Here is a 12,153-nt window from a genome sequence, read left to right on the forward strand (position 1 = left end):
TTGACCCAGCCCTCCCATTACTGGGTATATACCCAAAGGATTATAAATCATGCTGCTTTAAAGACACATGCACACGTATGTTTATTGCAGCACTATTCACAATAGCAAAGACTTGGAATCAACCCAAATGTCCATCAGTGACAGACTGGATTAAGAAAATGTGGCACATATACACCATGGAATACTATGCAACCATAAAAAAGGATGAGTTCATGTCCTTTGTAGGGAAATAGATGAAGCTGGAAACCATCATTCTCTGCAAACTATCGCAAGAACAGAAAACCAAACACCGCACGTTCTCACTCGTAGGTGGGAACTGAACAATGAGAACACTTGTACATAGGAAGGGGAACATCACACACAGGGGCCTGCTGTGGGGTGGGGGGAGTGGGAAGGGATAGCATTAGGAGATACACTGAATACAAATGATGAGTTAATGGATGCAGCACACCAACATGGCACATGTATACGTGTGTAACAAACCATCACATGGTGCACATGTACCCTAGAACATAAAGTATATTAATTACCAAAAAAAAAAAAAAACTCCTAATGTCATAAAAAATAAAGACTGGAAATGGGAAGTCCTACCCAGAGCAATTGGGCAAAAGACAAATAAACGATATCCAAATTAGAAAAGAGGAAGTCAAACTGTCCCTGTTTGCAGATGGCATGATCTTATATAAAGAAAAACCTAAAGACTACCAAAAACTTGTAAATTCTGTAAAGTTGCAAGATATAAAATCAATACACAAAATTACTGCACGTCTATACACAATAAACTAGCTGAAAAAGAAATCAAGTAGGAAACTCCATTTACAATAGCTTAAAAAAAAAAACACCTTGTAATAAGTTTAAGGAGGTGAAAGACCTCTACAAGGAAATCTACAAAACAATGACGAAAGAAACTGAAGAGGATACAAACAAATGCAAAGAAAGGCATTCCATGTTCATGGATCAGAAGAGTTAATATTGTTAAAAAATGGCCATCCTAGGCTGGGCATGGTGGCTCACGCCTGTAATCCCAGCACTTTGGGAGGCTAAGGTGGGCAGATCACAAGGTCAGGAGATCGAGATCATCCTGGCTAACACAGTGAAACTGCATCTCTACTAAAAATACAAAAAAAATTAACTGGGCGTCGTCGTGGGCGCTTGTAGTCCCAGCTACTCGGGAGGCTGAGGCAGGAGAATGGCATGAACCCAGGAGGCGGAGCTTGCAGTGAGCTGAGATCGCGCCACTGCACTCCAGCCTGGGTGACAGAGAGAGACTCCGTCCCCGAAAAAAAAAAAAAAATGGCCGTACTATCTAAAGCAGCCTACAGATTCAATGCAATCCCTAATAAAGTACCAATGACCTTCTTCACAGGAATAGGAAAAAAATCCTAAAATCTGTATGGAACCACAAAAGACTCCAAAAAGCAAAAGCAATCCTGAACAAAAATAAAGCTGGCGGAATCACACTCCTAAATTTCAAAATATACTACACAGTTGTAGTAACCAAAACAGCATGGTACTGGCATAAAAACAGCAACATAGACCAATGGAACAGAACAGATAACCCAGAAATTAATTCACATATCTATAGCCAATCAATTTAAAAAAAAAATGCCAATAACATTCATTGGGGAAATGCCAAGAACATTCATTGATATTACTGAGAAAAAAAAATCAGTATTTACATTCCAATAGTAAGAATATAGTTTGTCACACAATTCTTCATAAATAGAGGGGGGAAGAAGATCAGAATTCATTAGTTTCTTGACAAACTTTACGCCCCCAAATTAACAAAGCACCATCTGCATCATAATACCTTATTCATCTCTCTTGCAAAATCAGTCTTTCTTCCTAAAACTAAAACTAATTTCTGCCTACAAAATGTCATTTTAAGAAAACAAGAACAGGAAAGGCCTGGAGGCTCACGCCTGTAATCCCAGCACTTTGAGAGGCAGAGGCGGGAGGATCCTTGAACCCAGGAGTTTGAGACCAGCCTGGGCAACAAGGCAAGACCTCCTCTGTACAAAAATAATTAGCCGGGCATAGTGACATGAGCCTGTGGTCCCAGTTACTTGGGAGGCTGAGGACCACCTGACCCTGCGAAGTCGAGGCTGCAGTGAGCCATAATCGCACCACTACACTTCAGCCTGGGTGACACAGCAAGAACCTGTCTCAAAAAAACAAAAGAAGAACATATGAGATAATAAATGATCTGAGGAAATTAGTATTTTATTATTTAATACTTTTAATGTTTAAATGCATATACATTAAAATGACCCAGAATTTTTTAAAAAACACACTTAAGTATTTCATAATTAGAGATGGCATAAAACTTTTAAGCCATCTGGTAAGACAGCTTCCCTTACGTTTTATCAGACCATTGCTGTATTTTGGTACATTTGACTTCGGTACACTTAAACCTCACATTCAGGAAGACAGAGAGGTAAGTACCTATCCTCACTATACAATGTTTAACTATGTCCTCAACAGTGTGTCTACACCAGCTGGCTGTAAGTTGCATAAGGGCAAAACCTCGTCTTAGTTTCATCTTTTTCCCTCCCCCACCCCCCAAAAAAATCTCGTATAGTGCTTGATATAAGCATGTTAAAGCAACTCTTACCTGATTTTACACTTATTTTTTGGGGGGGAGGGGTCTTTTTTTTTCCTTTTTTTTTGGAGAACGGGGTCTCGCTATATTGCCCAGGCAGGTCTCAAACTCCTGGGCTCAAGCCATCCTCCCACCTCTGCCTCCCTGAGAGCTGGGATTACAGGCGTGAGTCACCAAGCTCAGCTACTACTTACCTGCTTTTAACAGATGCCTGTTATATAATCAAGTCAAGAAAATTATTCAGTTGCAAGGACTTGAGCTAATCCACCCTTCCTTTTATAGAAAAGGAAACTGACATGTAAAGAAACAAAGTGATTGTCAGTGGTATAGTCAAGACTAAAACTTCAGGTCACCTATATTGTTTTCATTATAGTAATACTGGGTTTCCTTCCCATAACTTTTGTAGAATACATATATTGGGTGTTCTAAATAATTCTCTATTCCCTAGTAAGTTGCTATGATAACTAATATCAAAAAAGGTGAAGTCAAAAAGGCAGGAAATACCAATTTTCTCAGAGAAGAGAGATAAACATATTCTAAAAGAGAATGCCCAAGCATTGCTTACACTTTCTTCCACCATCGCCATTAAGCTTCCAAAGGCAATGCCCCCTTTTCTTCCCTTTCTTCTAAACTATTAGGCTATAGATTTCCCACGTTTAACAAAAACAATCCAAGAAGCAGGTGACTCCTGAAATACTGAAATTCCTGAGGGCCACCATCTACCAGAGAACTGCTAGCTTTAAGTTTTGGGAGGGAGCACTGGCGGGGAAGGGAGACTTCAAAGCTGTTGCTATACTGATGACTCCTTGCTCTTCACCAGTCATCACCACACTGCTCTGGGCTTCTGAGACCCTTCTTTCTACTCTTCCCTCCTAAACCATTTTACTGTGCTGTTTGAAACCCCCTTCCACTGTGACCCAGCTCCTCTAATCCTCAACTTCTTTACTGAACATTCCTGCCTTTACCTCATCTTCACTAAAACCTGGCTCTTCCTTGAGAATACTGCTTTCCCTGTGCAACTTGCTAAATGAAGGCTAAATTGTTCTCTCATACTCTACACACCTAAGGGAGGCGGGGGGAGGTCAGTACCCCCTGCTCACCAAACTTTATTTCAGAGGCCTTGGGCAAAAGTCTTGGCTATTCCACTATGTCATTCTCTATCCTTCCTCATTTCTTCTATCTACTATCCTCCAGTTACCTCACTGCCCTTTACCACAGACTCTTACCCCAGTCTTCCACTCCACCCCTAGTCCTGCCATCATCCTGGGTGACTTCAATGTTAGGTAGAAGTGCAATCCAGCATCATGGCCTCATAGTTTACTTGACCTCACCTCTAGCAATCCTAATCTGACTACACAGTAGGCCTTTGCCTCATGGCCTAACACTGGCCATTATAATTAACCTGAACTGCTATTTCTCTGAAATTCTAAATTCAACATCCAACACACACACACACACACACACACACACACACACACACACACCCTGCTATCCCACGCATTCATTCATTCTTTCTCTCTCTCCCCTACTCTGACCACAATCTCCTATCATTGTGGCATGTATTTATTCCTACTACTCTTGGTTCTTAAACCTAATTTGGGCCTTGAGAGTTCACTGACCAGCTACTCTCCTCCTACTTCTCCTACCTTTTTCTATTCACATCCTTCAACTTAGATGCCACAGTCCATCACTTCAAATTACTCTCTTGCTATCAGCCTCAACTTTCTTGACTTACTGTCCTTCCACAAGGGCCCACCTACCAAAACACATCCTCGAATCACTACAACCATTTGCCTTCTCTGAATCCATACCTAGGTTGTTTGGCACAGTCAAAGAAAAGTCACCCTACCATTTAGACCACCTTTCGACCTTGATTAGGCTCCTAATACAATGCCTTTGGTGTCCCTAGTCAGAGGTATTGCAGACCTCTTCCACCCAATCATGACCTAGTTAATTCCTAGCAAATGAACTAACATACTCCTTTAAAGAATAAACATAAACCAGCAAATAATTCCCTCAACTTTCAGTCACAAAACCCTAACAGTATCAATACCCATACTTTCCTTTCCACTCACTACAATCAAAGCTGTATCCTTCCTTCTAATGCTAATTCTTCCAACTGAACCAGGGAGCACATTCCCTATCCCCTTCTGACTTTCTGCCAGCACCTGTAATCAGATTTTCCCCTTCTCATCTTAAAAAAAGAAAAAAAAAAAAAAAAAAAGGCCCTTCCTCCACTACATACTCTCCTTCCTGCTTGCTAGTATTTTAATTTTTCTCCAGTAAAAAACTCAAACTTCTTAAGAGTAATCAACATTTACTATTGATTTGCTCAAGTCTCATTCACTTCTCAATCCTAGCCATGCCTAAGCACACCACACCATTTGTCGCTGTCATGCCAACACCTTCCCTCCTTTTTGACCAACTTGCAATCCTTAACTGACCTCTCTAGTATTTGATAATTTTGACCTTCCACCTTCAAGTAGTCCTCTTCTCTTGATTCTCCCTAGTGGATATCTGGGGCTTTAATTTCTATCTCTAAGCCCAAGACAGACACATACAGCCAAGATCTCTCTCAAGAGCTGCATATGTATAATATCCATAACTTACTGGATATCTTAAAAGGTATGTCATCAATACCAACATATTCAAAACCAAATTTGTATCTTCCCTCTTAAATCTACTTTAATCTCTCATGTTCCCTATCTCAGTTTCTCATACTGCCATCCACACGTGTGCACATGCCAAGAATGAAATCCAGGGTTCCTGGGGTCATCTTTACCTCTTCCCCTCACCCTTTACATCCTTATCCATCCAACACCAAGTCCTATGTCTCTGTGCTCATCCCACTGCCTCAATGTTCATAATCTCCTCTTTCTTAGATTACAGCAACTGGTCTACCACTGTTCCAATGGTGATGAGCTGGACCGTACTGCTGAAGCACCAGCACTTACATACATTAAGTATATTCAGCAAATTTATCATAATCACTATTTTAGAGAAAACGCAGCTAAATCAGAATGCTAATGAACAGCACATGTGCAAATCACCTTATGCAAATCAGGTATGTGTAAAATGGATAGTCAAAAGAAAAAAAGGAGAATCGGCACTTTTCAAAATAATTCATAATAGCATAACTCAATTTATGCTTTTCAACAAAAAGTCGACACTCAATATGCCTAACTTTATACCTACCACTGGAAAAGTACTATACTATATTGAAATATTTAAAACATGCTACAGAAATGTTCTTTAAAAATTAAATATGATAATTTCTGGGATAACAAAACACATCTGAAAATATTTTAATATCTCTTGCTCTTCATGTTATCAAGAAAACAAGTGAAAAAAAGAAATAAATAAATAGGTACTAAAGCCAATTCTTACAAACAAAAATATTTTCTATTAATAGTTCCGGCCGGGCGCGGTGGCTCAAGCCTGTAATCCCAGCACTTTGGGAGGCCGAGGCGGGCGGATCACAAGGTCAGGAGATCGAGACCATCCTGGCTAACACGGTAAAACCCCGTCTCTACTAAAAAGTATAAAAAACTAGCCGGGCGAGGTGGCGGGTGCCTGTAGTCCCAGCTACTCAGGAGGCTGAGGCAGGAGAATAGCATGAACCCGGGAGGTGGAGATTGCAGTGAACTGAGATCTGGCCACTGCACTCCAGCTTGGGCGACAGAGCGAGACTCCGTCTCAAAAAAAAAAAAAATAGTTCCATAGTGCATTATAAAAGTGTAACTGTGTGGAAAAGTTAAGGGTGAATGCTGAGTGCAAGAGAGTTAGAAAAACCACTAAAACCTTTAAGTGAGAAAGTGGAGAAGACTTCTTATCAATGTGACATATTAGACACTATAAACATAATATAAAACACAAAACGTAGTGGAATGTTCCCTCAGTCAAAAAGTGGTATGAAAGCACAAAATGCATATAGATTGGATTACCTGAAGTTTTACTCAGCTCTGCTGAAAATATAGCAGATGGAGATCTGTCCTCCTTTTCTGTACCAGAAGGAAGATTTTTCTCAGCTTCTTTCACAAGAACTTTGGGTTTAACTATGCCGCCTATCTCTGCTTGAGTGGTCAAAGCAGAAACATCTGGAGGCAATAAGAGCACCTTTGATGTAGCAGACCCATTTTTGGAAAAGTCATCTGAGAAACTGATTTTCTCTTCAACTTTGGGTTGTACGTTCTTCAAAGAAAGGTCATGGGGCAATTCTGTGCAAGGCAATGACCCAGCTCCACCCGGGGCATTAGCAATTTCACTTTTGTGGGATACTTCTAGGTCAGTATATTCCCTGGCTAATTTAGAAAATGAATCAGTTTTAGAACTGATCAATGTAGGGAACTCATCTATAATTTCAATTGGAGATGAATCTGAAAAAGTTTCAGTTTCTCTTACTTGTGCTTCCTTAGAAATAAGTAAGTCATCATCTGAATAAACTGCAGTACTGAGCTCCTCCATCTGCAAAGGAATTTTCTCCTTTTTGCTCAATGTTGAAACTTCATCAGGTAACAGGGTATCTTTTGTGTTATCTAAATTGAGCTTAAAAGATTCCAAATATGGCTTTCCTCCCTCAGGTGGTAATGCACTGAATTTTTCCTTATTTTCATGTTCTATCATTGACTCAAATGAAGTTTCAGGGAGATTTTCTTTCACAAGCATCACAGCTTCATCTTGTTTTTGTGGAACGTCAGGTATTGAATCATCACTAAATAAGTCAACTGGTTCAGAATCAGGTGAAGAATCTTCAACTAGCTCAGAATGATCAGGCACTGGCTGTTCAACTTTTGCCATTTCTGAATAATCAGAGAAATCTGGAGTTGGTTCAGCAGAAAACTTTGTTTCTTTAATTAAATCACATGCAATAGATATATAAGGAGCTTCAGTTTCTTGAACAGCTGCATTAATGCTTTCAGGCTCTTTAATTTCTTCCTTTATTCCTGATACTTTTTTCAGTGATACACTCATGGCCTCTTCGTATGGTGGGGGGTTTTCAGGCTCATGTATTATGCTTTCATAATTAACTGAAGAAGCTTCTAATGGTGAGGAGCTGGGCTGTACCGCCAAAGCACCAGCACTAGGAACTGCATTCAATGGTGCTTCCATAACAATGTCAGGCAAAACTGGTGAAGGAGTAGCTTCTGATTCTTCAAATGATGGGCAAAGCTGTGCTGCAGGATAGAGGGACTCTTGCATAACTTCTGATGTTTGAACCAAGTCCATTTTTGTTTCATAAGCAATCTTTGTTCCAGTAACTTCATTCAATTCACTTTCACATGCTTCCTGTACTAAATCTGGAGTCAGGCCTTCAGGCATGTTTGCCACTACTTCCTCAGTCACCTTTCCTAAATTATCTGTTGTGACATAATCTGTCTCAGAATCCTGTGCTGCTACAAGAAAAGGGTTTGATGTTTTGGTGCTAGTATTCTTCTCTGTTACTATTTGGGCCTTCTTTTCTTCTATTTTTTTTTCATCGGTCTTATTTTCTGAAGTATGATCTCCTAACAAAGGAAAAATGTTTGTTGCAATGCTCTCAGTTGCTGCTGGGTTAAAGGGAGCACATGTGATATATGCTCCTGAACGATCCTTTATAGCTTCTGGCGTACTGGGGAAAGAAGTATCATCATTACTACTCTCACTATCTTTTTCGTGATTAGTTTGCTCAAGGCTATCTGCAAAACCTTTTTTATCCACTTTACTTTCCAACTTGCTCTCGATTTTACCTCCAGCAGCCAACACATCACTATCTTCCTTACTATCTTTCACTTCCCATACTCGCTCAAATGGTTTGAAGTCTGCATATTCCTCCCTCATAGGAGCTTCCACTGAAATTCTCTTTTCATTAAAACTGTCTTTTGCTTTTTCTAAAGACATAACTTCATCCTCTTCTTTAACCAATTTAGTAAGAGTTACAGGCAACTCTTGTTGATTATGAAGGATGTTATTACTAACTAAATTCTCTTCTTCTTTATTTTTCACGATTATTTCTTCCCTAGGATTTGCTACTATTATGGCAGATTCTGCTTTTGGAGAGACACTGAATGATGATCTCATTTCTGAGTATTCTAATTCTGAAACCTCTGTTAAATCTCTATCTACAAGTGGAGTTTTTGCCTTCTCTGAGAACTCTTTAGAAGCTTCACTGACAGTTTCTTGAAGTGTTCCTTCGGTGGGTAATACTGTTGACAAATTACCAAGGTATTCATGTTCTTTAAAAGAAGCAGCTGAGAGAGGAGACAGAGAAGGAAGAGAAGCAGCAGTTTCAAGCAGGACAGATGGGAAATCCTCTTGACCAGCCGAAATAGTGTTACCTGGCTGCTCCTTCAAGTCCATAATATTTTCTGTGACCATGGACAGAAAGGAAAGTTAGAGAATGCCAGTGTTCTCAGAGTTAATGCAAGTTTTATGACAGATTCAAAATAGTGTTAGTAAAGACTTACTGTTTACTAAAATGAAATGTTAATAGCAATTAATAAGTAACAATAGAGTAGACTTGAATCATTACTGAAAATATTAAGCTACTGTAAATATAACATATGCATGTCTACAGAGGCAATTATATGCTATGCAAAGACAAATCAAGTCTGAGTAAATCTCAAATGTTATCAACTAAGATACTAAGAGCTAGTTTTAGAGAAGAATATCTGCGAAAAGAGTTTGAGTGACAGTATAGGAAAGAAGGGGCACTGGGTAATTAAATGCCATAGACTGGTATTTATTTACAGGAAAGTCTTTCTGGCTATACTCAAACTATATTTGGAGAAAGGGAATTGTAAATATGTAAATGTAATTCAAGGGTCCAAGAATTCCTTATGTACTTCCAAGTGTTCATCAGATTTTGCTCATTTTTTCCTTGGGCATACCATATAAAATGCAAATTTCAACTTTTCCAGTAGACAAACATTCTTGGAACCATGCTAATTTTGAGTAAATCCAAGCTACTCTGCATAGAGTTAACACACTAAAAAGTTAAAGTTAGAATACAGAGAGGATAAAAGGCTGGCAGAAAAGAACTTGCCTGCAGAGGAGCGTATCACAGGCTCAGATGCAGCAGGAAGAGCAAAAAGGGTCTCATCTGAAAAACAAATAGAATATAACCTCAGCAGAAGAAATAAAGACAGACTGAAAGGAGACTAAAGATCAGAGGAGCAAGCCAGGGTTCAGTTTGTAATAAGTTAACAAAAAACTTTACAGAGAAAGGGCCAAGATCAAAAGAAAGTCAGAAAAAGTAGTGCCATTAATTCAGGTTAAATCATCATATATATTATAAAGTTAATTAAATGTTATCCAGACCCTATCATTTTTCAAGACGCAATACAACCTGTTTATGTTAAAGAAACTTATGAATCAAAGTGGCTTTAAAATACTGTTCTACTTAACGTATCACATCCAAAGCTTTCACTCAGGTTTTCATATAGGTAAATTGTCTTGTTCTAGTCAAGCCAAAAATAAAAAGCTGAATTTGAATAAAATTAACAACTACAAATGTTTAATCTTTTGTTACTGGCATATGTTCAATTTAGAAAAACACTTTTAAAGAATTACGCATTTTCTCTTACATTCTAAGTTGTTACAGTCATTGTACCGTTCTTTGAAGACATTAGTCCTGTGCCAAGGTCCAAATGCCAGAGTCCAAAATACAAAAAATAATAATAATAATTAACTGCCTTTAGGACGACACTATTATTGGTGTTATTTAAAATTAAAATTTAAAATTAACCTAAGTGAGGGCTACTTGTTATTTGTATACACAACTAGTTAGAGACTAAGGCAATTCAATTCCAGAGCCCATTTCCTTAATCACTGTATGTTACAGAACTGAATCTCTCCTCCAAAACTCCAATATATATCTCCTCCAAAACCCATGTTAAAGCCCCAACCCCGAATGTGACAGTACCTGAAGATGGGGACTTTGGGAGGTGATTAGGGTTAAATGCAGTCGGGGCGGGGGGCGTGGGAGGGCCCTGGGCGGAGGGGATTAGTGCCTTTATAGGAAGAGACACTAGAGAGCTTGCTGTCGTGCTCCCTGTCTCCCCAGGCACACGTAAGAGGTCATGCGAGCACACAGTGAGATGGTGGTCACCTATAAGCCAGGAGAAGAGGCCTCAGAAAGAAATCTACCTTGCCAGCACCTTGATCTTAGACTCACCAGCCTCCAGAACTGTGAGAAGTAAATTTCTGTTCAGCCACCCAGCCTATGGTATTTTGTTATGGCAGCCCAAGCTAACTAACACACTCTGTATTGGTAATATTAACTTTGTACAATGTCATCTTGAACCTGCAGTTGGGAGACCCTAAGCTGTAGGGAAAAGAAAGAAAGATCAGACTGTTACTGTGTCCACGTAGAAAGGGAAGACACAAGAAATTCCATTTTGACCTGCAGCTGAAAAACTGCTTTGCATAAATGCTGTTAATTTGTAACTTTGCCCCAGGCACTTTGCCCCACCTTGTGCTCACAGAAACATGTGTTGTATGGAATCAAGGTTTCAGGGACCTAGGGCTGTGCAGGACATGCCTTGTTAACAAAATGTTTACAAGGAGTATGCTTGGCAAAAGTCATCACCATTCTCTAGTCTCAATAAACCAGGGGCACAATGCACTGCGAAAAGCCACAGGGACCTCTGTCTTGGAAAACCGGGTATTGTCCAAGGTTTCTCCCCATGTCATAGTCTGAAATATGGCCTCATGGGATGAGAAAGACCTGACTGTCCCCCAGCCCGACACCCATAAAGGGTCTGTGCTGAGGTGGATTAAAGAGGAAAGCCTCTTGCAGTTGAAATAGAGGAAGGCCACTGTCTCTTGCCTGCCCCTGGGAACTGAATGTCTCGGTATAAAACCCGACTGTACATTTGTTCAATTCAGAGATAGGAGAAAAACTGACCTCCACTGAGATGTTTGGTGGAGAGAAACATAATCTGGCCTACGTGCACATCCAGGCATAGCACCTCCCCTTGAATTTAATTATAACACAGATTCTTTTGCTCACATGTTTTCTTGCTGACCGTCTCCTTATTATCACCCTGCTCTCCTACCGCATTCCTCTTGCTGAGATAATGAAAATAATCAATAAAAACTGAGGGAACTCAGAGACCGGTGCCGGTGCAGGTCCTTGGTATGCTGAGTACCGGTCTCCTGGGTCCACTGTTGTTTCTCTATACTTTGTCTCTGTGTCTTATTTCTTTTCTCAGTCTCTCGTCCCACCTGACAAGATATACCCACAGGTGTAGAGGGGCAGGCCTCCTCTTCACTAAGCTAAAGATCTTCTACAGTTTACACTAAAGGCCTCTACCATCAGACAATTTGAAAGAGCCTGAGAGATGACTGGAAGGTAATATTCCTTGAACAGAGAGAACCTAACAAATTTAGACAATTTCATCTGGATGGACAAGCTAGACAAGGCTGATCAAAATAGATACAAAGTCCAAGAGATGTAGCTAGCATGAATATGGACTTATCTTCCAAGCGTATTACCCTTAATGAATTAGGAGAGCTAACTTCACAAGGCCCTATATATTTTAGATAAATATATACTGGGCATGATGTCATAT

The 12,153-nt window shown here is 39.8% G+C and overlaps 1 protein-coding gene across 1 annotated transcript in view; it reads right to left on the reverse strand.

Moving 5' to 3' along the window:
• RTN4 (reticulon 4) overlaps positions 1–8,956 on the reverse strand; it is a 62,180-nt gene extending 53,224 nt beyond the window's left edge. The window contains exon 1 of the mRNA XM_017859045.1: positions 6,547–8,956. Within this exon, the coding sequence (XP_017714534.1) occupies positions 6,547–8,956 (2,410 nt within the window). The remainder of the gene's footprint in view (positions 1–6,546) is intronic.
• Positions 8,957–12,153: the final 3,197 nt, after the last annotated feature.

The sequence above is a fragment of the Rhinopithecus bieti genome, unplaced genomic scaffold (genome assembly GCF_001698545.2).
Source record: "Rhinopithecus bieti isolate Rb0 unplaced genomic scaffold, ASM169854v2 scaffold_47995, whole genome shotgun sequence".
Classification (NCBI taxonomy): domain Eukaryota; kingdom Metazoa; phylum Chordata; class Mammalia; order Primates; family Cercopithecidae; genus Rhinopithecus; species Rhinopithecus bieti.